Source organism: Equus przewalskii, chromosome 28, assembly GCF_037783145.1.
Source record: "Equus przewalskii isolate Varuska chromosome 28, EquPr2, whole genome shotgun sequence".
NCBI classification, from domain to species: domain Eukaryota; kingdom Metazoa; phylum Chordata; class Mammalia; order Perissodactyla; family Equidae; genus Equus; species Equus przewalskii.
Genome location: NC_091858.1, coordinates 5,793,797 through 5,821,333, shown reverse-complemented (window position 1 = coordinate 5,821,333; position 27,537 = coordinate 5,793,797). Strand labels below are relative to the sequence as shown.

Here is a 27,537-nt window from a genome sequence, read left to right as displayed (position 1 = left end):
ACCAATAAAGTCTTTAAGTATGGAAAACTGTCAAGCTCGTGGAGGTAGACAGAAGTTTTCTGAAATTCTAATTTTTGCTTTGAAACCTCAAAATTCATCATTTGCAAAAAAATACTTCCATGGTTTTTCTTGACGTACAGGCTCGTTTCATTCATTTTTGAGAAGAGTCTCCCACATGCCTAAGTCTGAATAAGTTTGACTGACAGTTTGTCTGTCATTTGTTCCAAGTCAAAATCGTGTTTCATGCAGAAGGTGAAAGAATATTAATGACGACTCATACAGTTGGGTGCCCACAGTTTTACCCACCGCGTCAAAGTGGCATCCTGACCTACTTCCTGAGTTATGTTTAGTCAGTCTACCGGAAGAGCCGTGTGTCCTCGGTCTCTAGGAAAGCCATACCAGACAACAGGGCAGATCTAGGCAGAGAAAACAAACTCCTTGGACAAAAGAAGACCTGGGCACAGAATGGGTTGGATTCCAACTACTTATGTGCTGGTCATTTACCTTCTATGTCACATTTATGTATAATTTGTACCCTGTGATCTCTCACACTGTAGTATTCTTTTCTGTTAATAAAAGACTACCATCTGTTGGACAGTTAGATGTCCCAGGCGCGGTGCTAACCAATTTACAGGCAGCATATCGCTTAATTCTCAGCAGTCTCTGAGGTCATCTCCATTTTATAGATTAGGAAATGCAGTGTCTGAAGGTAAATTATTTGTTCAAGATCGTAAACCTGTTAGACTTGATTCAAAGGTACCAGGTGCTAGAACAAGACCTCCTCACTGATGTTGTTTATAAGCAGCCAGTACAGAACCCAAGATATAGAGGGTGTGGCCATAGAGAGCCAGGGGGTCTGATTCTGACATAGAGAAGACCAGCTTGGGGTAACTGGGTGTCTTGCAGATGGATCATGGTGACAGAGATGCAGCATCTGGCAGTAATCAGGTTTCTAAGCTTGAGATGTCAGCAAGCTCGTCAGGAGGTAGATGGTTCTTAGTTCTGGGGAAGGGTTCAAAATGAAATTTCAGTCTTTGGAATACCAGGCAAGTGGGGTTCCCCATTTCCCAGTCATAGAAGGTCGGGGGTATTAGGTAACTTGTTAAGAGAAGGATTACTTATTTGAAGTGAGAAATGTAGTGCAGACTGGTTTTGGTAACTTGACATAAGCCCAGTTGTCAGAACTGGGGCCCATGCCAGGATAAGAGTAGTAATAAGAGGGCTCACACATGAATTGCAGAGGGTTGGGCTAGATCTCTTTGGATACTTACTGTTTTAATTTAGACTGCAAGGTGAATGACAGCACCTAGAACTATGTAGTGCACACCCATGCAATCATATGTGGCAGGGCTGTGTCTAAAGATGGCATTGGTTCTTGGGGAGAGGGCAGGGGTTATCAGCTGTGGGGGAGGGAGGGCTGCAGAGGTTAGGAACAGAATGAAGAAGGAGTTGCCTAAAAATTTTGGACAGCTGCAATGTAAGTAACCAGAAGTAGACATGGGAAGCCTTGTATTAATGACCTCTAGCATTCATTGCTTCACACCATTGCATCTGTTAGGGTGCTGGGCTCGTAAAAGCTCACTGGATGTGATAAAACCACAGATGGCAGGGACTGGTTTTAATACTCTATGTTCCTCTCACTTCAAAAACTGCACTCAAGGACACAAACCCTACTTTTTCTTCTGAACCAAACACCAGAAACACACACATGCTTAAGCACACCAGGAAGCGATGAAGGTCTGAGCTTGGCACTTCCCTTTTTCAAGCATTTTTCTACTGAGTTTTAAGAATGTTTTAGTCTCTTAGTAATTCACCGTAAGTGGGGTGGACTTCAGCTCTGTGTTCACCTCTGGTTCATGAAACTACCTTTGTGATATGGTCTTAAGATATTTTTGAGTGTTTGATGAAAGGTAAGCACAGGCTTTCCATTAAAGATAGATATACACCATAATTTTAGCATGCGATTTTTGAGGTTTCACTGAATTTTTGTTTCTGGTGGGTCCTAGTTCTTAAAACTACTAATAGAGATTGTCATGTGATCTCAGTAAAGTAATATTCTGTTTCTTCTCATGTGGGATCAGTTACAATATCTGCTTTTCTATTTGAATAATATTTTAAAATAACATTTGTTAGTTAAATGTTAAAATATTTACTAATGTTTATTATTATTATCCTCATGTCTGGGCTAACTATCTAGGTCATCTGGCAGAAAAATGTCAAACGAAATTAGAGAATTAGGGAAGAAATATAATTAGCAAACAATTTTCATCTCTATTACTAAATGTCTTAAGAGAGAGATTTAATTATTTTGCCCATCATATTAGTGAAGATTTTTAAAAATTGTAATATTTAATCTAGCAAGGGTGCATGTAAAAAAAATAGTATATTGTTGGTAAATGAAATCTATATTGTTGGCCAGAAATCTCTCTGGCCATATGTACCAAGACCCTGAAAAGAATGCATACTCTTTAAAAAAAAAATCTTTTTATTGTGGTTGTAAGAGCTTATAGCGTAGTGAAATTTCAGTTGTACATTATTATTTTTTTTTTTGAGGAAGATTAGCCCTGAGCTAACATCTGCTGCCAATCCTCCTCTTTTTGCTGAGGAAGAGTGGCCCCGAGCTAACATCTGTGCCCATCTTCCTCTACTTTATATGTGGGACACCTACCACAGCACGGTTTGCCAAGCGGTGCCTTGTCCCCACCCGGGATCCGACCCGGTGAACCCTGCGCTACCGAAGTGGAAGCGAACTTAACTGCTGTGCCACCAGGCCAGCCCCAAGTTGTACATTATTATTTGTCATACACCATATAAGTATGCCCCTTCACCTCTTGTGCCTACCCTCCACCCGCCTCCCCCCAGTAACCACTAATTGGTTCTCCTTGTCTGTAAGTTTGTTTATAAGAATACATACTCAGGGCCGGCCCCATGGTCAAGTGGTTAAGTTTGCGCACTCGGCTGCACGCGGCCCAGTGTTTCGTCAGTTCGAATCCTGGGCGTGGCCATGGCACCGCTCATCGAGCCATGCTGAGGCGGCATCGCACATGCCACAACTAGAGGGACCCACAACTAAAAATATACAACTGTGTACTGGGGGTCTTTGGGGAGAAAAAGGAAAAAAATAAAAAATCTTTAAAAAAAAATACATACTCTTTAATGTAGCAATTTCCCTATGAGCCAAAGAATCTTAAATATGAAAAAAGCTTTATGCGTAAAGACACGAGTAGCAGCATTATTTATATTAGAGGAGAATTGAAAATGATCCAGATGCATTTTAGCGGATTTTGATTCTTGCGCTTGAGTCCCAGGTGTTAAATCAGGTGATTCCCAACTAGGGAAGATGTGAGGGCTGGTTGGTGAGGCCTCAAAGGACAGTCAAACGGGTGGCCTCTGGCTTTGGGGGGTAACAGTTGACCTGAGGGGGCGGGTATTTTGCTAGGGTGGTGGAAGGAGTTGAAGTAGCTTAACAGCATGGAAACTGGGTATTGGACTGTCATTCTGGGGATCTTGCAGTCTGTTTACTGAAGATGCCAGATTACCTGTATGATGTGGGAGACGTGCGTCTGTCCCTCAGCTCCCGTCTCCGTCTTTCCCTCCGCCTTCTAACATCCCGCTACCCAGTCATCTCCTGTTTCCCTAGAAGGAAGACCTCTAGGAAATGCTTTTCTGTTAATGGACAGCTTGGTTGCCTCCAATTCATCCAAGCTCAAGATAACCTGTCTTCCCTCCCAAATACATTATCTTATTTCATCCTGACAGTTTGATCCTTTATGTAGCAATTTTCTACAGTTGGGGTATGAGGAAATTGAAAAAATTAAGTCTCAGGGAGACGGACAGTGAACATATTTATAGCGTTGGAATTTAAGGTTTCATTTCCATCCCTCATGTATAATAACAATGATAACAGCAACAACAATAATAACTAATACTTACAAAGCCCTTTCTGTGTATCAGGCACTGTTCAAACTGTTTTACCTAAATGAGTCCATTTAATTCTCTGAATGGTGCTTGTGGAACAGGCGTGCCCCAAGAATGGTAAAATACTTTCTGGAAGAATCTTGGAGACCTTGTCCTCGTCATCTTTTTAGATGAGGGATGGATTTGTCTTTTTCTTGGGAAACCACCAGGTTGTCAAATAATGGGGAAAAGTGAAGGGGAGGGAGAGTGCAGGTGAGTTTGCAGCCCTAGCTTGGGAGAGAGTGTTCACCTCAAGCACTTGTTGCTATGCCCTTTGACCCAGCGTGCGTGGGCATGAAGCCGGTCGGTCCTCGTTCCCGTGCAGGTGTCTCCTGCATACACCTAACCAAGGAGGGCTTGTTCGCGGTGACAGATAGGGTAGGGGCAGTTTGAGGGTTTTTTAAAAAAACTAGTCATGTTTTATCCTGATATAAAGCAAAGAGACAGAACCATTTGGGGGGGTGGGGAAAGTGAGGAGGATATGTGGAGAATTTTCTGGGCCGGGTTGTGGTGTTTGCATATATGTATGCACAGGCACGCAAAGGCATACTTGTGATTTTGGGTGGGACTCTTAGGGGAAGGCGCAGCGGGACAGAGAGAGGTTGACAAATGTAATTTCCTGGAGGTGGAGGATTGGGTCTTGGTCCCTCCTTAGTAGCCAGCACGTGGTGCCATGTGTAACACTGAGTAAAGCTTTGCTGGGTTCACTTGAACTCACCCCCTTTAAAGTTGGACAGCACTGAGAATTCCGAGGGACCCCTGCCGCAGCTCGCCTCTTCGTTTTCCTCCCTTTCTTCCCAGAGCGGCTGCTGCCCCCTTCTGGGGCTGGTAGGTATTTCTGGGGAAATGCTTTTTACTGTCTCAGCAGTGTCCTACGCGTTGTCAAGCATGGCGCTCCAAGTTGAGCAATTCTCGACTCTCTCCAGGCCTGGATGGAGTCAAGACAGACCTGGACAGCTTGTGCTTTGAGAGAAGCCCAGTGCCTGGTGATGATACGTATCTGGGGTGATTCGTGGAGGATTTGGCTTTATCTGGACTGGAGTTGAAAATGGGATTATTCTGTTCAGATAGCCATATTGGAAAGATAACTGCATTGGGAGTCAGGAGAATGGGAATCTAGACCAGTCCTAAACCTTGACCTTTGGCATTATGGGCCTCATTTTCCTTTTCTGTAAAACAGGAGGCTAGACCAGGCCGATTGTGTTCCAGAGCGAGTGAGGGACTTCTGCAGGGGATGGGCCTTTATGCCCCCCCTCCCTCATGACCTCTGCCCCCTGCAGAGCAGCTCCACTTTGAGCTGTTTTATTTATGGGGTGTCAAATAAGATTTTGCAGGAAAAAAGAGTCCTCAAAAGTCTGAAAGCCACTGAGCTAGATGATCTCTGAAATCCCTTCCAGCTCTAATTGTGTGATTTTATAAACTTAAAATTGAGTCAGAGACTTTTCAAAGCTGAAATCATAGTGCCCAAAATTTCTCTGTAAGTGCTGTGGGTATTTTGCAGGCGGACAGTCCAGAAGACATGCACAGCTGGATTAAGGAGATTGGGGCAGCTGTCCAGGCCCTCAAGTGCCATCCCAGAGTAAGTCACTTCCTTTCTGTCGCACAGTTACTGTCATCTTAGAGATGAATTGTCCCTGAGGGGGCAGGTTTTATTTGGTGATGTGGGCTGGTGGCCTGGTCCCTGGATGCAGCTGAAGCCCCAGGCTGTCTTGTTTGTTTTTCTCTTTTGACTGATTTGGGTACCAATTTTTATTTTTTGGTTTTTTTGGCTGTTGGAGATGGTGAGGTAGGGTTGGGTAGAGACACAGAGTTTCCAGTGTGTCCTGCACATCTCCCTGCTGGGCATACCTGACACATCTGGAGGGAATCCCGTTGGATGTGTCTGATTTTTGTAGACAAGTGTCTCTGGATCTCTGAGGTGGTGATCCTGATGGGGTCCTCTTCCTGGGGCTCTGGGATAAACATTGTCAGGAAAACTCTTATTTTCCTTTGTTTTTTTTTCTTCCCTTTTATTTTTGTAGGAAATGTCCTTTTCTAGATCCATTTCTTTGACTCGCTCTGGAAGCTCCAGCCTCTCAGGTGGGCCCAACTCTGTGTTGTGCAGAGGGCGGCCACCTGTGGAAGAGAAAAAAACCCTCTGCAAGGCCCCCTCCCTGGCCTCCTCCTGGCAACCCTGGACACCTGTCCCCCAGGCTGGGGAAAAGCTGCTTCCAGCTGAAGAGACTCCTGAGGACTCTTTCTTCACACCTCGACTTGGGGAGAGCAATCCTGCTGGGGTGTTGCCCAGCTCCCGGATAAGGCACCGATCAGAGCCCCAGCACCCCAAGGAGAAACCATTTATGTTCAACCTTGATGATGAGAACATACGGACCTCTGATGTGTGATGAGGCATAGTGCCCTGGGAGGGAGTGGGTGGGGACTCACGGAAAAGAGGCCATGACTCAGTTTCTTTACCTGTTGGAGGACAGTCAGAGGCCTTTATGCCACTCGTGTTCCTGTGGATGCTCTGTGGGAAGGGCCCATCCAGCTGGCTTTTTTTTTTTTTTTTTTTTTTAATATCAATGCAGTATATTTAATTTGGGAAGATCACTAGGTTAGACCTGTAGGCATGCCCAGTGGTGAGTGGGGTGCCTCTTGTTCAACTCTTCCAAGGTCTTCCTGGTGAGAAGAGTTTGGGAGTCCAGTTTCATCCCTAACTGAGTTTTAGTTCCTTGTTCTTGTTTTAGTTTCTTCCCTTGTTTTCAGGCCAGGCACAGAATCTTAGGCCAGTCATCTGGTTTTATCCTGATCCTGTTGGCTGATGTTTGACTGTGAATAGGAGGCTGGTAACCAACCCAGCTGAAGGGAGGGAGGGGTGGTGGAAGACCCAGGCTCCAGTTTGCCTGGGATACATTCTAAGGAGAGGTGTTAAAATCTTGGGCTGGTGGATGGCCCTCAGAATGTCTGCCAGTTCTGATCCCCCCGGGGACCTCCATAGGGGAAGAAACAGGGACCTCCTGTAAGGTGTGGGGAATGATTCAGCCCCAATGCATCAGCCAATTTTGGGAATCACTCTTTCCTCTTTTAGATGTTCCTTGACCCCAAATACTGTCAGTGTGAGTGACAGACCTGCCCAACCTGGTTTCTCTGTCAGGCCCCAGGATGGGTTTATCAGTGTTAGATGTTATGACTGTTGAGAACAGAACGTTCATTTGCCTTGATGTGGCGTTACTTGGAACGTGTGGAAGGGTGATAAGTGTATGATAATTCACTTGTGTGATAGATCAGATCTCTGTTGTAGAGTTTTAGATTTGCGTTAAAGCAGGTGCTGGGAAAAGATGGATTGTAGTTCATCCAGTTAAGCTTTTTGGATCCGTGTTTTTCCAGCAGGAGAAAAGGTCTGTTTTAGCAAAGATGGATTATCTTGAATCCTTGCCTCACAGCTCTTTTTTAATGGGCCAATATTAGTCTAATTTTGAGTGCTATGTTTTGTGTACTCTGCCAGATTTGCTGTCTTTCTTTTCTTTGTGTTGCTCTTTGAATGAAGCCTTGTGGACCTGCATGATCAAACCTTGTAATCTGTGAGGTTCCCTGTACTTAACAGTGGAGAGATACAAAGATAATCTTGAGAGATATTTATATTTTTAATAGAATAGAAACTGCATAGAAGCATTGATTTAGAGGCTATGCAATTGTTGACTAGAGATTTCCGAGGTAGAAGAGCATAGATTGCATTTCCCACCCCAATTTTAGGGTGTAGCTTCTTCCATTTGACAAGAAGATACTATTTCCAGGGCCCCCGGGAGAATTTGTCTATCCAACCGATGCGGTGAACTGCTCCCAGGAATTTAACAGGGTTCCCTTAACTCATTTCTGTCTGTAACTTTTATCAGCTAGATCGGTTATATCTTTAAGTTAAAAATCAATGACCAGAGGAAGAGACTAAGAGATCCATTTTCACTTCAGGAAATCTCTTGTTCAAATCTAATGCAGAGGTGAAAACATGTGATCAGAAAATCCTTAGTGGCTTGAAGGAAATCTGAAGTTTCTCTCAGGCAGTGTCGTTTCCTTGAAGTCTTGTCACATTGAGAACTTTCCCTGACTGCACTGCATTGGAGCTGTCCACTTAAATTGTTTGGCTTAGTGGTCCTGGTATAAAAAAGGAAATTGGATCTCTATTGGATCTCTCTCGCTCTCTATTCCTCTTCTCTTTTCTGCAGACTCTTGTCTATTTTTGTCCTCAGAAATTCTTGTTTGGGGAATTATGTACTTGTGAGTGATCGAGGTTACAACATACTTCAAGTAGCCTGACTTCAAGCAGCCATTCTAAATTCTTAAAGCTCCCTGTCTCTGGTTTCATCTTCAGATTTTCCTCAGGAAAATTCCTTGGCTAGGTCAAAGAAAGTGCACAAGAAGGGATATTCAACTAATGTCAATAAATTAGGAACTTTGGAGATCTCATGAAACATTCCCAAAGTCATGGAAAGATGTCATCTTGTGGTGTTTAAAGTGTGAAAATCCATCCATTTCTCTCTGTTTTTAAGATAAACTCTCTGCTAGGTAACTACTGCTAAATTACTTGGCCATTATAGTAGCTGATATGTTTCTTATTCAGCAAGGCCTATTTTGAGAATATGTTAAATTAAACATAAATCCAGATTGTATTATCATGATAGAGGGAAAACAAGGACTCTCTAGTTGGCAAATACTTGAGAATTCCCAATTAGAACATTGTTAATGTAGTTCCAGCACCAGATCAATATACCTATCTTCAGTGAAGCCTAAAACCATTCTCATTCCCAAACCTTATTTCAGAATTCCTTTTGTGTCTGAATTTCTTACCCTCTGGCCAACGTCACATTACAGCCTTTTAATGTCACTTACACATGTGAGCCAAAGATGGTGCATATATGACCAAAGCATTTGGTTTTAAATGTATGAAATGGAAACAAATGGAAAAAATAGGGTGGGGATGCACTATAGGCTAGTAGTTAAGTGCATAGGCTCTTGGATAAATCGGAGTTAAAAAAAAAGAAAAAGGGTACTGCATTTTCTTTGTGGAATAAGAACCTTCTCTGGGTTGTGCTGTTTTCATAAGACTTTTAAATTGATCTTGACCCTCTGTGTGAACAGTATTTCAGGGCATCTTCCCTATAGCAGAACTATTGGTCATCCACCATTCTTTCTGTGTGTGTGTGAGGAAGATTCACCCTGAGCTAATACCTGTTGCCAATCCTTCTCTTGTTTTGCTTGAGAAAGATTAGCCCTGAGCTAACATCTGTGCCAGTCTTCCTCTACTTTGTATGTGGGATGCCTCCACAGCATGACTGATGAGTGGAGTAGGTCCACACCCCGGATCCGAACCCTCGAACCTGGGCCACTGAAGACATGGAACTTTAACCACTCGGCCCCGAGGCTGGCCCCTACCATCCACTATTCTTGAAAGCTTAAGGATTTGCTCACTCAGATTCAGTTGATGGTTGGTAAACACAGTTTGGCCTTTTGCATTCTATGAGACATCCTAAACATACTAAAGTGTACATGGAGTAGAGTGACCTCAGGTCAAAGTATTGGAGTTACCCATCTATTTTTGAGTAGGATGCTGAGCTCCCATGAGAAAGAGTAGATTTAGGGTCCTGCTTCATAGTTCGCTTGAAGCAAAAGATTTTTTTTCCTTCCTGAATAGAACTGTGCTCTGACAGGGGCTAAACGGTCTGAAAGAATAAATAGCAGGTTCAGTAGTCGAGCAGTGGAGTTTGGTCTGTTTTCACTATTAACCAGATCAGCAGGCATATAGAGAGGTAGCAGTATTTTGGAAAATGAGTTTCCCAAGTCAGCTTTGTCTATAAACTTTGAACATGTCAGAAATGGTTTATTAAATCTTTTCTACCAACATCACTGTTTCCCGTCATTTCCTTTTTCTCTCCGTTATTGCCTGCAGCAGTCAATTACGGTCGCTCATGCTAGGTAGAGTTTGAATAAAGGGAATGTTTGGTAGAAAACATAGACCCCTTCCCCGCTGCTTACGAAGGTGCCGCATGACTCGTGTTTTGACCCGGCGTGTTTCAGCTGTGAAGTGCACTCACTGTAAGCGCTGGGCTGAGTGCATGGAAACTGTTACGCTTCTCATTTTATGTGATCTCCTAATTGGTCTGTAGCAAAAAATAATTTTCTAAAACTGTTTTGTTGCTTGTTTTGTAATAAAACCATGTGAAATACTGAAATATGGTGTGTGTTTTACTGACGCTGACCTTCTGTCCGTGGGTGGGTGATCTCTCGTCATTCTGCCCCCGTTATTGGTTTTATGCATTTCACGCGGTAGGTCCTTGCTCGGCGTAGGGCCAGGGACGGCTCTTCACTGCCGGGGGCGGACCTGGCCCCGCGCAGGCCACGGGTGGTGGGGGATGTAAGGGTGTATGTGTGGAGAGGTCTGCCAGGTTCTGTCCCTTAAAGTCTGGGGGCTCGCGGAGGCGGCACCCTGGCCGGGAGTAAGTGTTGCTCAGTTTAGAGCAGTTGCGGTCCATCCAGAGTAATGTAATTGCAAGAGTGGGAGGGAAGAAAGAAGGGAACAGGATGACCCGACCTCTGCGGCGGCCAGCCGGGCCTGGACAATTCCTCCTGCTGTGGCTGCTGCTGCCCCCGGGGCTTGTGCTCAGCGTCGAGGCTAGGCGGTCCTGGCCCTCGCTGCCCTGCCCCGCCACCTGCGAGCCGACGCGCTGCCCTCCGCTGCCCACCTGCCCGGCGGGGGCGACGCCGGTGCCCGACCGCTGCCGCTGCTGCCGCGTCTGCCCCGCGGCCGAGGGCGAGGCCTGCGGCGGGGCGCTCGGTCGGCCCTGCGCCCCGGGGCTGCAGTGCCGCCAGCCGCTCCGCCCACGGCGCCCGGGCGCCGCGTGGCTGGGCACCTGCGGCTGCCCGGCGACGGGCGCGCCTGTGTGCGGCAGCGACGGGCGCACCTACCCCAGCCTGTGCGCGCTCCGCGCCGAGAACCGCGCCGCGCGCCTCCGTGGCGCGCTCCCGGCCGTGCCGGTGCAGAAGGGGGACTGCAGGGACCCAGGTGAGCGCCAGGGCCGCGCGCTCTCGCGCACTCTGAGGGCTTTCCTAAGGAGCGCATCTCAATCGCGCCGTTCGCCACGGGTTCTTCCCTGCTCCATATGCTTCAGGGAGTCAACTCCTTCCCGATTGTCTTTACTCCTTAGGTGTCTCTTTACCGATTCCCATGTGGTTTCCCCTCAGTTTCCTCCCCACGCTTGTTGAATGCCGTCTTCCTTTTTTCATTTTTCTTTCCAAACAGGGTGACAGGTCTGGTCCCTCAAGACGTATATTTACGGGATCGCAGTGAATAGAGAGGAGGGGGACACCGAAGAGAGGAAGGGGAGGGATGGTGAAGGGAGGGAGGAGGGAAATTGAGAGATTTGAAATATGACATCTGATACGGTCAGGCCGCGAGGGTCCCGCCGCCGCCAAGAATGGAGCATTTTTTCACAGGGACCAGAAGCGCAGGCTGGCTCAGGAGCAAATACAACTTCATCGCTGCGGTGGTGGAGAAGGTGGCGCCGTCTGTGGTTCACCTGCAGCTGTTTCGCAGGTAAAGGAGGTAGGAGGATGCCAGCTCCCCCGGGACTGCTTCTGAGTGCCTCCCTGCTCCAGGCCCCGAGCTACGGCTTTATGAGCATCATTTAGTGGTGAAAATCGGGGCTCCAGGAGGTTGAATAAACTGCTCAGGGTCGTTTAGCCAAAGAGCGGAGGCACAGGGATTCTGACTTCCACATCTGGGCTGCTCGGCTGCACTTAGGTAGCTGGGGGTTCTCTCTCCCCTATCTCCCACAGGACAAACCTGAAGATCAGATGTAAGAGCTAGAAGGCATCCGATGGTGATCTTGCCCAGCCTCCTGTTGGCATGGAAGGAAACCCAGACCCAGAGAGTAGGAGTAACTTGTCTTATGTCAGGAGGCCAGATAGTAGTGGAACCTAAGCTGGAATGAGACTTCTTTCACTCCCTCCCTGCCGGAGCCTGTCCTTGTGGAACTAGATCCACTTTTGCCCAGATTATTGTGATTAGCTTAGGCCTCTTTGGAGCAGAGGGGTATTGCACTGACCCGCTCTGAAGAAGGGAGCAGCATCCCTGAAAGGAGAGTTAGATCAGCCTGTCGTGCTCACAAGAGAGGGCCAGAGCTCTGAACGTGCAGGGTCCACTTACACATGGAGAGACAGGGAGAAGTAAAATGCCTGAGGAAACCGGTGGAGGCATGTGTGATAAATGTGAGGTTGCTGTGTTTCCAGACTAAGATGGACTCCTTGAACTTCCTGCCCCCTGCTCATGCTGTTGTCTTGCTGAGACAGGTCACCTCTCAGCAACAAGGATATTCCTGCATCCAGTGGCTCTGGGTTCATAGTGTCTGAGGATGGGCTCATTGTTACCAACGCCCATGTCCTCACCAACCAGCAGCGGATCCAGGTGGAGCTCCAGAGTGGGGTCCAATATGAAGCCACCATCAAGGACATTGACCATAAATTGGATCTTGCACTGATTAAGATTGAGCCAAATGTGAGTATTCAAGAGCCGAATCAGAGTTTGTGGATTTGGGAATTTTCATCAGTTTGCTGATGTTTTCTTCTCCACCCCACTCCCACACGAATATCTTTTCTACCTGGTATATGCTTTTTTCTAGTTTCCTGTCTTTCTGTTGTTCATTCCCACCTTTGTTTATTTTCTTTAATGCCTGTGTGTACATCCTTAACAATTTCTATTAACTATCCAGCAGTCTTTTTTTCTCCTTCACCTCCTTCAACAGATGCTCCTTCTGGGAAACTTATTTCTCTGCTTGTCTTAGAATGCTGGGAATGATCGCAATGGATTCAAAGCTAAGGAATACTTTGAGTTCCTTGCTATACAGAGTGCAGTCTGTGCACCAGCGGCATTGACATCATCTGAGAGTTTTTTAGAAACACAGAATTTCAGACCCCATCCAGGTCTACTACGTCAGAATCTGTATTTTAATAAGATCCCCAGGTGATTCGTGTGCACGTTAGAGTTGTGAAGCACTGCTCTGGCTGATCTCCTTTCTGTTTGTGGCTTCTTGACTTTGTAAACTTTGAGCTGGAACGGTGCTCAGTAAACTGCTGATGTCAGTTTATGCTCATCAGTTACTCACTAGTGGTTTACTTATAGCAATTTCTACAAGCAATAATTTTAGACTTTGTAGTTGGTCCTGATCATCTTAACAAGTGGGAGTTTGGTGGTAGCTGGAATTTGAAGAAGCAGCATCAGGCAGTTGTAGACCCTCCGTGGGTGGGTGGATGATTCTTGGATTGTAAGTGCCAAGATGATGGAGACTGTGTCATATATGTGTTGTGCACAGATACTGGCCGATTCTCTTCTTGATTTGTTCTTCATCTCTTCTGTCCTCCCCGTCTTCTTGCCCATGTGCAGACTGACCTTCCTGTATTGCTGCTGGGAAAGTCATCTGACCTGAGGGCTGGAGAGTTCGTGGTGGCCTTGGGCAGCCCGTTTTCTCTGCAGAACACAGTGACTGCAGGAATTGTCAGCACCACACAGCGAGGAGGCAAAGAGCTGGGGCTGAAGGATTCTGACATGGACTATATCCAGACTGATGCCATAATTAATGTAAGTCACCTGGGAGGGCCATCCTCTGCCTGTAAGACACTGGGAGTACCGTGAGAAGAACACTTCAGAATGCCTTCTTTTGCCTTTGGTTGGCTTTTCGGGCATGTCCAGAATTCCATTAGATCCTTATGTGAGGGAGGGGCTGCCATGTTAGAGTTCAGCCTGTTTAATGTGATGATTGGCATCTATGATATTGGGTGGTCTCTTAGGGTATGTCACAGAGGTCGCCACTGCTGAAGAATGTGGTGCTCCTCTTGCTGTTGTCCTTCACCTGCCCTGACTTCAGTGTCAGTGATGATGGGGGGCACAACTCTGCCTGCCTTGGGGGAACAGCGGCTTACTAGAGAAGGCTGCTTTTGGTAAACCTCTTTAGGAGCTATATATCAACAACAAGGAGAAAAGTACTGACGGCTTTTTCAAATTCTGTCTTCAGCACGGGAATTCTGGGGGGCCTCTGGTGAATTTGGTAAGTGGCTACTTTCCTTGCTCCTTCACGTCTCTTCCTAACTTTCAAAAGACTTTAGAGATCCCATGATGTAGACTAGAATGTCACTCTTGTGTGGAGATTTGTGGTATGATGCTTTTCTGTTATTGCATCTTAAGTAAATGGTTAGGAAAAATTAAAGACCTATGATGGATTTCTCATCCCAGTGTGTGATTTCATCCAATGGAGAGTGCCGGGTTTATTTACCCTTACATCATTTCATCATGCCTTCTGTTTTCACTGGATAGTTAACAAAATTCCTGGGTAGTAAACCCAAATTTATGTCAGATGACCAACTGTACTATATAATGTATATCCTTGAAGACCCCCTGCTGTTACATACGAAGACTGTCTCTCATCCAAAAATGCTAATTACATGATGTGGTCTGCCCAGGTTTTTAGTCTTGACCTGCTTATAGATGACAGAAAAGCCACAACAAGAATCCATTGCTCTGTCATGTATTTAACTCTTAAATTTTATTCATCATCTCTAGTGGAAATGCCAGGGTTTCTAGTCAAACACATGTGAAAACAAAGAGTGCAATGCTGTTTGACACACAGTCTGTGATCATGCTCTCTGAGTCCCTTTGAGCTGATGTTTTTGGTTCATCTTTACATATTTCACTTGCTTGTAGGAGAAAGAATTGTGTGTGAAATTACTGAGTGCTTTTTACTCATAATATCACATGTAATTTTTTGTGCCTGCTTTCTCCTGTAGACAATGAGTTTACAAGGGCAAGGAAGACGTGCAGAATTTCAGGCCAAACTGCAGACCTATTGTCTTATAATCCATATTTTAATATGATCAGAACTTTCTTTTCTATCCTTTCAATTACCTAAAAAAGGCTAAAGGATGGTGAAGTGCACGAAGAGGAAAGTATTTCCCACTTCATAGCTTTAGCTCAGTAGAACTCTCTTCCTAAGGTCAATTTGCTAATTCTTCTGAAGAGTTTCATTGAAATGTTGCTGAAAATCCAACAGCTTTTTGCCTTTTCCATGTTTATTTTTAGTTTCATTTAAGGAATGAAAAGGCAAATATTCCTTGTTCTCTTATCTGTGTCAAAATACACACTGTGGTTCACTTTTAAAAAACAATGTAATTTAGCGAAGGAAAAAATGAGCTCAAGATTTAAAAAAAAAAATTCCTCAGCAGGAATTTGCACATGTGTAGGTCCCTTTGGCCAAGCCACCGCACTATTTCCACCCTAAGGTAACGTCCATTGCTCTGTATTGAAGAAACACACGTCTTCTCCAGCCCCTCTGAATTCCGACCCTAAGTGACTAGCTTCACTCCTTCCTCTACTTGTTTGGTTTGCACAACTTGGTGACTGAGTGATGCCTCCTCCCTTACCAGGATGGTGATGTGATTGGCATAAACACACTGAAGGTGACCGCAGGAATCTCCTTTGCAATTCCCTCAGATCGAATTCGACAGTTCTTGGCAGAATTCCACGAGCGCCAGTTGAAGGGTGAGGGGAGTTAAGACTTTTCCTTCCCGTTGTTTGGTTTTCAGGAGCATGCAATGTGTTGTGGAGACGGCCATTTGAGTTCTGTAGAGTACCGAGTCACTGGAACCGAGCTCCTATCAGGGTGGTTTGGGCAGCAATATTGAGGGACTAGGCACAAAACCAGGCATGAGTTGTACCCGGAAATATTTGAACTATTGTGGAAAGGAAACCTGTGGGCTGGAGGTGGGAGGAGTGTCTGTGCTAATCACAGAGGTTCTCAGACATGTATTTCATGGCTGACAGCCTGAAAGGCAGCTACAATAGTAAGGATATTCTGTGACTTGGGTGTCTTTTAAGCTCCGGCAAAAGGAAAGAAGTTTTGTTGTTGGTAACACGTTATCATTTTCCTTTCCAGGAAAGGCTCTTTCACAGAAGAAATATCTGGGTCTGCGAATGCTGCCCCTCACTATGAAGTAAGCGTGGGTTTGAATACGTCTGGGTTGTTTTTCAGAAGCAAAAGCCACGGCTGGACAGTCTTAACAGGGAAGCTAATGCCTTTGGACTACGGCTAGGTAGTCTTGTGAGCATAGGCCCTATTTGTCACAGGGTAGGTCTCTGGCTCTGCCTGCACCAGGATTCGCTGTACTTTTCAGTAGTTTCTTTCACCGTGGCTGTACTTTATAACGTCCAATGGTTCTAGGCTTTGACATAGAGAATCAGACCACCCCCCAGGAAAGAATAATTGTGACTGGCTTGAAGGAGTCCTTGCTGGCCTCTATGATCCTTGAACAGAACAGATGGAGTACCTACTGAGTGTTGGAGGCTTTGACCAAGGCTCCGGAGATTCATTCCTTGTGCTTTTTAGCCTTATGTGAACACTCTTCTCACTTTTCTTAGCCTTCTTCAGGAATTGAAAAGGCAAGATCCAGATTTCCCTGATGTGAGTTCTGGGGTTTTTGTATATGAAGTGATTCAAGCAACAGCTGCTGAAAGGTAAGAGAAGCTCAGGCCTTTGCCCAGCCTCCTCCGGGTGTGTGCCATGGTCACCGTGCGCAGGATCTAGGCTTGTGCTGTCCAGGCCCATGGCCCCTGCCCACACATGGCTACTGAACACTCAAGATGTGGCTGGTGTGACTGCGGAACTGAATTCTTAATTTTAGTTACTTTTCATTTATTTAAACAAACAAATAGAAGCAACGTAAAATGTTTTTCCGTTAAGCATGCCTTTTTAGTTTTGAGGGTACTGCATCCCACTTTAATCCTTGTATTGTGAAGATATTACGTTGTATCATAGCCCATTGGGTGGTGTTGTTCCTAGTGCATTTCAAAGACCTACAGTGTAAAATGTTTATTATTAAAATATTACATGTTAAAGTGATATTTTAGATATATTGAGTTAGATAACATATTATTAAAACTAGTTTCACCTGTTTAAAAAAATTGTTTTAAGCTGTGGCTACCAGAAAATGTGAAATGACATATGTGGCTTGACCTACGTTTCTATTGGTCAGTGCTGATTTAGACTGGGGCACTTGGAAGGGACTGTTTTATTTGGAAAGGGATGGTCCTGTGTAGCTGAAGAACTCATGATATGAGTTAATAGCCTAAGTTTAAATTAAATTTGCTAGGAATTCCCAAATCTACTCTTTCAAAACCTTAGTTATTAAGAATCAGAAGAATCCCCTGAAACTAATATTGTATGTGAACTATACTTCAATTAAAAAAGAAAAAGAACCAGAAGGATCCAGAGGGTTAAAAGTTTAAGAACATATTTTAGGTACTTTAAAACACTTTTTTCTTTGAACTCTGCATGACAGTGTCATAGGCCAGCACTGAATAAATAAATACATACAAAGATAGAGAAAGAAAGAAAGTAAATAAAGCAAACGCACAGAAGCTCTGCAAAGAAGATGCTCCCACTGATTTTACTGTTCTTTTGAAACATTTATACTCACTACTGAGGGAAGAGGTGGCTTGTCCTACAATTGTTCTCCTGGGTCTCTCATACTTCCTCAATATCCCTCTCTCTCTCTTTTTATTTTTCAAGAGCTCAATAATCAGTTTAGACTACGGCAACTCCTTTAGCAGGGGGAAGAAACCATAGGGTACTAACTGTTCAGAATAGCTAAGTGTTAGGTCTCATGTTGCTAAATTTGGCCTGTCACAGGCTTTTCTAGACTTTCTCGGTTCCTGCCCTCCCCCTCACTCCCCTTATTTTTAACTTCTGGTTCAAGGCCAAAATTATTTCTTTCAGCTCTCCAAGTCCTTGCCACTCAAAACGTGGTCTGCTGCATTAGCATCAGCTGGAGCTTTTTAGAAATGCAGAATGACGGGCTCACCACTGGAGCAGAATCTGCATTTTAAACAAGATCTCCAGGTGATTTGGATGCACATGAAAATGTAGGAATTCCTGCTTGCTTGAAGTCACTGATAAACTGGAAATCTATTCTTTCTGGCTTCACCCACGTATATCTAATATATCTAACAATAATGATGATAATTACAGTAATAACAGCTGGCATCTATTAACCAGTTACTACATGTCAGGCACCATTTTAAGTGTTTTGCATATTTATTTGAGCCCCAGTAGTCTTATGATAGAGGTAGTATTTTACAGAGGAAGTAGCTGTGGCACAGAGAGGTTAATTAACTTGACAGTTATAGTGTAAGTCAGAGAGCAGGGATGCGGAACCCAGCGAAATCCCTCTATTGCCCTGCTTTGCTTGTTTCTGAGAGGCAGAGTGATTGCGTGGCAAGAAGATGGGTTTTCAAGTCTCAAAGACCAGGATAAATCCTACTTTAGCCTCATACAAGCTATGAGACAGGGGAAAGGTCTTTTATCCTGTCTGGGCCTCACTTCCTCACATTGGGTGCACAGTTTGCACTCAGTAATAACTTGTAGTACTACCATGCCTTCGGTTCTTTCTTTGTGCACGGTCCCGGTCATCCTCAACTGTCCTTGTTCTAAAGGCTGTCCCTGCTTTTAGCTCCACCCTCAAACTTCTCTTCACATCCTCCTGCTTTAAATTTCTCCTTTTTATAAACTTCACATATCTTGGTAATCCTCCCACATTATCATTATTCCATGGGCTTCCCATTTCTCTTAAATGGTGTATCCTGGAGTCATTTAATTTGATGTTCCTTTTCCAGTCTGTTTTTGCCTTTAAGACAAATCATCAGCATGGCTATATACTTATTGCAGTTTCCTATTTGGAGGTGATTTTTGTTTCTAGAATACACAAATTCTACGTGAAGCAAATACACTGGAGATTGAATATAATCACAACAGGAAAAAGGAGCCTAGAAACAGAGCCTTAAATATTTAGACTTGTGTGACTGGTTTTTGACTTTCTGGAAGCAGAGCTTCTGTCATGCAGCACAATATACTCTCCAGTTCCATAAGCTGTGGTGAAGATGGGGCAAGTAAGTGGGCTGTCAAAATCGAACTGATCAGAAAAATATATTGCTTGGACTTTTTTACATTTGCTGGTAAGATTGGGAGTGTGCTTGAAGTTAACAGAGGTCAGAGATTAAGAAAACTTAAAAGCCCACCTCCCTATTCCAAACCAAATCCAATATACAGGAGGAGTAAAGTTCTTACACATGATTCTGATAGAATATTAGTTTTATAAAGGTAAATAGGATGTTGTCCTCCAGGTGATTTTGTAGCATATCTTAGAACAGCCCTTACATTTGGAAGGACTGAGGCTATTTCTGGTTTCCCGATTTGTATGTTTAATGCCAGCAAAATAGTAGTGCCATAAGAGACAGACATTAAATTCTAGATGGGGACAAGTAAAACTCTTATAGTTTAATGATCCTTTTTCTCCCCCCTCCCAGCTCTGGGCTGAGAGACCACGACGTCATTGTCAGCATAAATGGGCAACCTGTTACCACCACAAGTGACGTTATTGAAGCTGTTAAGGACCATGATTCCTTTTCCATCATGGTTCGTCGGGGAAGTCAAACTCTGATTCTGACGGTCACACCTGAAGTAATCAATTAAGTATCTTGCTTTAAAGAGAAATTATCTAACAAAACCAAAGCTTACATTACCTGGTTTACATTGAAGATGTGCCAAAGATGGCAAGGGGTTTTAGGATCGCTTCCTTATAAAGAAAAATGAATGCGGGCCTGGCCCCGTGGCCGAGTGGCTAAGTTCGCGCGCTCCGCTGCAAGCGGCCCAGTGTTTCGTTGGTTCGAATCCTGGGCGCGGACATGGCACTGCTCATCAAACCACGCTGAGGCAGCGTCCCACATGCCACAACTAGAAGGACCCACAACGAAGAATATACAACTATGTACCAGGGGGCTTTGGGGAGAAAAAGGAAAAACAATAAAATCTTAAAAAAAAAAAGACACCTGTTTGAAAAAAAATAAAGAAAAATGAATGCTTTAATAACACACACACACATGTTCAGAGACCATTAGGCTGGGCATGCTCTGCTGCTGCTAAGAAGCCTTACTAAAGCAAGTGGAAGAAGGACATGGTGCCAGGAAGTCTGGGCAGCTGATAAAATTTTATTTAAAGATACGAAACAACTGAAAAACAGGCACAGTTCCTAATTTAACCTTGACAGAAGGACAATTCAGTATTTTGAAACTTCTCTATAGCCACAAACTGGATATAACACAAATGTACACGCCCACACAATAGACCTACCTACCAAATATTAAGAAACAACCTGAATCCAGAGTGGAAAGGAAATCAAATTTTTATTCATATTCTTTTACTCCATCAGCTTTTCAGGTTGTATCACATTTGGCCAGGGTTTGTGGATACGGAGGATGGGCATCATTTGGAAGCCAAAATGAAACTGACAATGTCGGATTGTCACAGATGAATATTGAAGGCTCTCAAGTCATCACTCTAGCAGTGGACACAACTTTGGTCTCGCACAGCTTTTCACTGTGAGAACGGCTGCTTCTATAAAACAGATACTTCAATAACTTAGACTTTTGGCTTTTTACCCAAGCTCTTTCTCCTGGAAACATTAATGATTTTGAGTCCGAAGGCTGCCAAAGTAGTAGCTGCTGTTATTGTTGTTTTTAAGAAAATAGCTTTTATTGGGGTTTGTCAATATCCTGTAGATTTAAAAAAAAAAGTGTGAGATGAGGCAGGATTTGTGACTTAAGGTAGTATGTTATTTGTGGTAAGATTTTTAGTTTTTGTTTTCCAGATTTCTCTTAGAAGTGAGTTTTTTTAAAAAAATGTTATCCTTGAACTCCCTTAAATTTTATGCAAAATTTTATGTGTATGTGCATTTTTCTGGGGAGAGGGTCCAGTTTCTTCATGACCCACAATAATTTAAAAAATACTGCCTTAGGGGCTGGTCCCGTGGCTGAGTGGTTTAGTTCCCGCTCCGCTTTGGTGGCCCAGGGTTTCACTGGTTGGGATCCTGGGCTCTGACCTAACACCACTCATCAAGCCATGCTGAGATGACGTCCCACATAGCAGAACTTGAAGGACCTACAACTAGAATATACAACTATGCACTGAGGGGCTTTGGAGAGAAGAAAAAAAGAAACGGAGAGATTGGCAATAGATGTTAGCTTAGGGCCAATCTTTAAAAAAATAAATAAAAAATATTGCCTTAGAGTATAGAGATTATGAATAAGAATCTACCAATTATTACTGTTATAAAGAAGGTGAAGGTCAATGTAGTACAGAACTTTCCAGACAGAGCAGAATAATCTGTTTTAATTTTTACAGAATTGTCACCATTTAATATAAGAACGGAGGCCAGCTCTGTGGCTGAGTGGTTAAGTTCTTGTGTTCCGCTTCGGCAGCCCAGGGTTTCGCCGGTTCAGATCCTGGGTGCGGACGTGGCACCGCTCATCAGCCCATGCTGAGGTGGCGTCCCACATAGCACAACTAGAGGCACTCACAACTGGAATATACAACCATGGACTGGGGGACTTTGGGGAGAAGAAGAGAAAAAAAAAAAGGAAGATTGGCAACAATTGTTAGCTCAGGTGCCAATCTTTAAAAAAAAAAAATAATGTAAGACCAGTGATGACATTACTTTGGGATAATAAAGCTGAAACTTTCAGGAAAGCTGCTTCATAATGACAGAGCATATCCAGAGTTATTTTAACTGTGACTCTTGGTCTTTAAGTTAATTACTGTGAGACCAAACTTTGAGCAGTTCTACCTTGAGGGTTTCTAGAATTTATGTTACCCCAAATAGCAGCCTTCGTTTGACTTATCCACAAAGTCCTGTTTCTACTTTATATTTACTTTATATTAAGTTCTCTTCAACTTAGATTGCAAACGATGGGAACAAAGTTTCTAAAACCACTAATAATTTCAAACATTTGCTTTTATTCCCAGTGATTTGGGAATGTGAAAGCTTGATCGCGCCTCTTCCCCATGGCTGACTGCTGTGGTCCACACTGAGAGCTTTTGGTACCACGCTTATTTTGACAGAATATGTTCTGTTTCTCTTTGCCCCATAAATCACATCCTAACTGCACCCAGCATTCAGTAATAATATCCTTTAAGTAAAACTCTTTTTCTTTCCAAGGGCCTGAGGCTCCTCACCTTATCTTACCTAATCGTGAAGAATAGTTTTAGAGTTACTTATATGAGATCTTCCTTACCAGCCTACAACGTGGGCTCTCTAAACTGGTAAATACTAAAATTTTTAGATAGGAAAATTCTGTCAAGAGGATAGCTTAGGGACCAGCCTGGTGGCATAGGGGTTAAGTTCACGTGCTTCGCTTCTGCAGCCTGGGGTTCACAGGTTCGGGTCCTGGGCGCGGACCTAGCACTGCTTGTCAAGCCACACTCTGTTAGCATCCCACATAAAATAGAGGAAGATTGGCACAGATGTTAGCTCAGCGACAATCTTCCTCACACACACAAAAAAAGAGGATAGTTTATGTCTGATACTGTTGGCTTTCAAAACATAATTAAATGAAGAAATTATTGTACTGTACATATTGCCTCTCAAGCATCATAATGATGAAACAATAGGGTTTATTAATACAGTGGTTCATTTCAAATGCCTAGCTTTTAGCAAAACAAATATAATTTTGAGTTTCATGCTACCTATTGAAAATACTCAAACAGCATTCCAGGTTGGCAAAATTTATTCTGCAATTTAAATCAGAAAGTCAGAATTTCAGTGTGTATTAAAATCCATGGCCATTTCTACTTTTGCTGAAGATTTTCGTTGGTTCAGCTTCAGATCTTCTCTGCAGGAAGACTCAGGATCACGAAAGGCAAAGGCTGAAAGTATTCACTTTGCTCCTCCTGTTGGGTCCGCTCGTTCCAAAGGATTCAAGAAAAAGCAATGTACAGAAATAAAGAGTATGGAAACCCTTCCGCAGCTCATAAGTTAGTCACTCTCCTTTGTATTTTGTACACAAGGAAGGGTACAAACTTGATTCCCACAATACTGTTTGCTTGTCATTTCTAGTCTGCAAGGTAAAATTTGGGTTGAAAATCACAGTCCAAAGAAACTTTCCTAACCAAACCCATTCTGTCCAAAGAGGGAAAGTAATGGTCAGGTCTGATATCCAGGAAGAGTTTTGAGCCTGTAGAGATGGATTCAGAAGATGTGCCTCTCTGGGCCATAACAGCAGCTCTTTTTAGTAAACAGTGCACCAATTGCTGCCATCACTTGGCATCAGCCCTCCGGTAATAAGCAAAATAAGGTCAACAAACCACCAAATCCCAAGACCTCCAAGTGTCAAGAGCTTCCCTACTGCTGTGCCCGTGTGTCCCAGACAGAAGCGATCCACTCCAAAACAGCCCAGGAAGAAAGAGTAGAGTAACGTGGTTATGAAGTAGTGTCCGGTATACCTAGACAGAAGAAATTAGATGGAAGATGTTTACCATATGAAAATTAACACACGGAGTGATTAATGAATTCAACAGAAGTGAAAAGATGATGCAAGAGTCCCTCTGTGGGCTCTTACTCCCTTAGCTCCCATGAAAACAAAGTCTCCAGTTGGTCTAGAGTCTCAAGAGAGTACTTGCTAAGCTATGGAGGACCTATAAGACGAATATTGAGTTGGACTGGACAAGAAATTATGCACGTCTGCACACAGGCATCCTAGGAGTAGAGTCTGGGACCCCACTCCCCCCCACAGGCTCCTTTCCTGTAGTTCTGGATGTAGTTCTCTAAGGAAGTGTTGTCTTTCCTTAAATGAACACTGGTCTCCATATACTGGTCTTGCTCTTTTGTGGCAACTAAAAATGGGACTTCTTCATAAGGACTTCTGCCTTACAGACTATGACGGCACTGAATTGCAGCTGCTCTAATGTCATCACTAAACACAGTCACAGACTCTCCATTAGCAAAAGGTACAAGTAAGTTCTGTGCCTTCAAGCAGAATTGACAGAAATAATCCTAATTCTTTAACTGTAAAATAAACTGATTTCCAGGGAGAGAGGCCCACGCTTTTAATAATAAAATCTTTATTCCTGAAATACTAAGGCCAACTTCACTGGATTTATGTCCATCACAGGAATTTTGGAGCTAGACCATCTGGTCCTTCATTTCGCAGACGAGGGGACAGAGATTCTGGGTGTCCAAAGGTACTTAGGTAGTTGGTGAAAGAGACATTTAGAACGTACGGCCTCTGGTCTCAAGCCCAGTCTCTATTATAATCACATTGCCCCGTCCATGGATTATGCGCAGTAGTAATCCTGTTGCCCCTTTAACATTTAAGGTAAAAGAAAAAGCCACATCAAGAGATGACAAGGAAAATAGCTCTACCTTCGTCCAAGCATCAGCTACCCCATTCTTAGTAGCACTTACTTTATACAAGGTTTATTCTCTCGTAGGAAGGTCCTGGGACTGGCACACTCAATTCCGTCTAGGGCCCGACACTGGACTGCAGTGTGTTCCACATCATTGTAGGCCTGACCACCGAACTGTGACGGCAGCGAAACCAAAACATACGAAACTAACAAACTCACCAAAGCAAGTAACACAAAATATATCTTTATCTTAATTTAAAAAAGCTGACTCAGGACGATAAATATTCTAACAAAATTGGGGTAAAGCTGTGCTAAAGAGCAAGGAGTTTAGTAACATGTTTCAAGTGATTTTAAATTAGTCCATCCTAAATGTACATTGTTTTAAAGAAACTCCTCATTTTTCTTCTTCTTTATGACTGGCTTCTTTAATAATATAGCAAAAAAATTTACAATCAGTTTCATTAAATGCCATTTAGAATAGATGGACACCATGCTTTAGTTATCCTACATTTACAGGAAAAAGAGCACATTACTGAGCATGTGGGAATGGGTATTTAAAAAGTCAATGTGTATTAGAGGGCTGTTTTATGTAAATTATAAATGAACATAATTAGGAAAGAACTCAGAATATCAGCTGACTCAGGACTTTATTTAGGTCATGAATGTGTGATTATCAGATATCTGTAGTACATCTATAGTATAAGCTTAAATTCCAGCAAAAATTTCAGAACAGGCCCTCTGACCCTTAGTGTAACTGAATTCTAGCAGAGAAAGCACAGCTGTTCATTCTCTCCTGGCACCTTATTAAGTGCTTCACTGCTATTTCTGTTGGAGCATTCCTCAAAGGGAAGGGAGTGGGAAATAAGGATGCTTACTCCTCCTACCTCCTCCAGCACTCAGGTGCCTGGGTACTGCCAGTCCTCTAGGACTTCTGGGGGAAGTGACAGTTTGAGTGCCTGGACAGGATCAACCCAGTTTTTAGTTAAAATAAGTAAAAGTAAGTGATCTCTATACAATGCTAACCCAAAGTTTTATCGATAATTACCAATAGAACAAAATCTCATTGTATTGCAAATATTTCTTCACATGTGATTGCAGTAAGAGTTGCTTTTTTGGTCTTATTACTTTCAGGTTTATTCTGATTTAGTACAAAGTAAATTTTCCCATAATTCTCTTACACCTGACTGTGTCTTGACTTGCATTATGCAGCATAATACAAGATAATGGTGAGTCCACAGTGGGGAGGAAGTACATGAACTTCACTGGTTTGGGGGAGACTGACAAGGAAGTGTGCACTCAGCTTTAGGGATACTATTAGTGGAACTCAATGGCTTCCTTCCATTCCAAGAGGCCACTGTTACCAAAGGCTTCTCCTTGAATGTCATAACCTCCTACAAAGGCACATACTGATAGACCCTATCTATTTCCCAAGGATGTGGCAGAAACTGAATGCCTGATGAAAAGAAAGGTCATTGGCAAGAGGAGCTTTGCCCCAAATGCATGTGTAACAAAGACACTGCTCAATCCATCATCAGATTTAGAAAGTGCACAAGCCTTTCTTTTGCTTTTTCAGGAAAGTGCATGCCTTGAAGGACGGTCGGGGTGACATTTCGGCTTCAAATCTGTCAATCTTAATGGTCAAAGGAACCAAAGAGAGGTTGGTCTTTGCACTTGGGTAGTTTTGGCATAGAGATGGCTTCTTCCTGAGGAAACTAAATGTCTTGTTCAGCCACTGACCCTGGCCGTGCTAGAAATTTCCATCAACAGTCATTCTAATGAAGCCCTTAGACTTTTCTCTTACAATATTCAGCCAGTACTATTTCTCTACGGAAGAGTCTGCTTATAAAACAGAACAAAAACTCACCTTGAGACAACCATAACCAAGTTCCTGGGATGCAGTTGCATTTCCAACATGATCCACTGGGTCTTCACATTCTATAAATTCATCAGGTCTGTAAATCACCAGTAAGATCCTGATCATCACCATCATATTATCTCTGCACATGGCTATTCACAGATGTATTACCAAAACAGGCAAGAGACATTTCTTCAAATTTTCTGGGGTTTAATTTCATTCTGACTCTTGCCCAAGACAAGAGATGGTGTCAATCAGACTGAGGCACATCAGGTCAAATAGATGGCCATCCAAATGACCTTTTTATTGGGGCAGGGGAGTGTTTCTGGTCCTATTTCTGCACGGATTCTGCTTCTCCCACGGCTTCATCTCTCCCCTAGGCAAAGAGCCACAAGGCCATGGGGGCAAAATTGAAGCCAAAGGATTCCCAGTTCTCTTTGCATTTCCCAAACACCTTTTCGCATTTGACTAAAAGAGATGTTAAGGTTCTGCAACGACAAGGAGAGATATATATATATATATATTTTAGGAAATGCCTTGTAGGCAGGGAAGGTATTTACTCCATTTGTGCCTCACTCAGTACCAGCACCTACGATGGCTTCTCTTTCCGTTAAAGGGAGCAGGACAGAGAAGGCATAACCTCGGACCCTTCTTCCGGAGGCTACATGATGTCACTCCTCCCTAGTTCTCCTCTTTCGGGATCCCAAAGGATCTGCCACCGACACACAAGGTTTTCCTCTGCATGGGGAGAGGAGGCAGAAACCTGTCATGATATTTACCTCCCTCGCGTTGACTAGCAGGTCCTCAGGTGAAGAAGGTCTGGAAAGAAAAAAAGCTGCCTCCCTCCTCTCCTCCCGCCGCACAACACCCATATATCCCTGGCCTCATCTCCATCTCCACCCGCGTCGACGACTGGTAGCTTACAGGTAAGAGCAAAGGATGACCGGAGAGCGGGGGTCGCCATATTCCCAGCTCGGGGCGCCGGCGGAGCCCTCCGGGTGGGCGGCGCCAGCGGATGTGAGCTCGGGCTCGGCGGTAGCGTTGTGCGAGTGGCTTCGAGAGACACAATGCAGCAGAAGTAGATTCCCCAGCAGCAAAGCCGCCTGGCCGCACAGAAGTAAGTAACTCACCGGGCAACCACCCAGCACCATCTTCCCGGGCCCAGCGGCTGAGACCCGGCCTCAAGCACAAACCCCCGCCGGCACCACCGACCCAACACAGGCCTGGTGAGGCCTCTCCGCGTAGCCCCGCCCCCGCCCCAAACAGCCAATGGGCGCGCAGATCGACGCTCCGCCCAACCCCGTCAACCAATCAGAAAAGGCTGCGCAGGGGGCGGGGCTGCACTTCGCTTCTGCTTCTCAATTCCTCTTCTGTGTCTCACGCTCCTCCTTTTGCTCCGAGTGCTTCCTCCTGTCGGTTCTTTCCACCCCCCAGGTAGGCGGGCTTGGAAGTAGAGGGTGGGGCGGATGGTGAATG

At 44.1% G+C, this 27,537-nt stretch overlaps 3 protein-coding genes across 9 annotated transcripts in view; 2 read left to right on the top strand and 1 right to left on the bottom strand.

Annotated features, from left to right (window-relative positions):
- Window positions 1-10,160, top strand: part of PLEKHA2 (pleckstrin homology domain containing A2) — a 70,401-nt gene extending 60,241 nt beyond the window's left edge. For all 5 annotated transcript variants that reach the window (XM_070598858.1, XM_070598857.1, XM_070598856.1 and 2 more), the window contains 2 exons: window positions 5,459-5,536; window positions 5,979-10,160. In XM_070598858.1, the coding sequence (XP_070454959.1) occupies window positions 5,459-5,536; window positions 5,979-6,341 (441 nt within the window). In that variant the 3' untranslated portion in view covers window positions 6,342-10,160. The remainder of the gene's footprint in view (window positions 1-5,458; window positions 5,537-5,978) is intronic.
- Window positions 10,161-10,433: 273 nt separating this feature from the next.
- Window positions 10,434-20,740, top strand: HTRA4 (HtrA serine peptidase 4). 3 transcript variants are annotated; one of them, XM_070598852.1, is made up of 9 exons: window positions 10,434-10,990; window positions 11,422-11,521; window positions 12,277-12,481; window positions 13,367-13,561; window positions 13,995-14,027; window positions 15,400-15,514; window positions 15,909-15,966; window positions 16,391-16,486; window positions 19,334-20,740. In XM_070598852.1, the coding sequence occupies exons 1-9, from the start codon at window positions 10,510-10,512 to the stop codon at window positions 19,497-19,499; spliced, it is 1,449 nt and encodes a 482-aa protein (XP_070454953.1). In that variant the 5' UTR covers window positions 10,434-10,509; the 3' UTR covers window positions 19,500-20,740. The 3 variants fall into 3 exon arrangements, with proteins under 3 accessions (XP_070454953.1, XP_070454955.1, XP_070454954.1); XM_070598854.1 differs by having other exon boundaries at window positions 17,748-19,850; XM_070598853.1 differs by lacking the exon at window positions 13,995-14,027.
- On the bottom strand, window positions 19,995-27,507 carry TM2D2 (TM2 domain containing 2). Its single transcript, XM_008538673.2, has 4 exons — window positions 26,986-27,507; window positions 26,071-26,158; window positions 24,265-24,380; window positions 19,995-23,303 (listed from the first exon to the last, which is right to left on the bottom strand). The coding sequence occupies exons 1-4, from the start codon at window positions 27,210-27,212 to the stop codon at window positions 23,090-23,092; spliced, it is 645 nt and encodes a 214-aa protein (XP_008536895.1). The 5' UTR covers window positions 27,213-27,507; the 3' UTR covers window positions 19,995-23,089.
- Window positions 27,508-27,537: the final 30 nt, after the last annotated feature.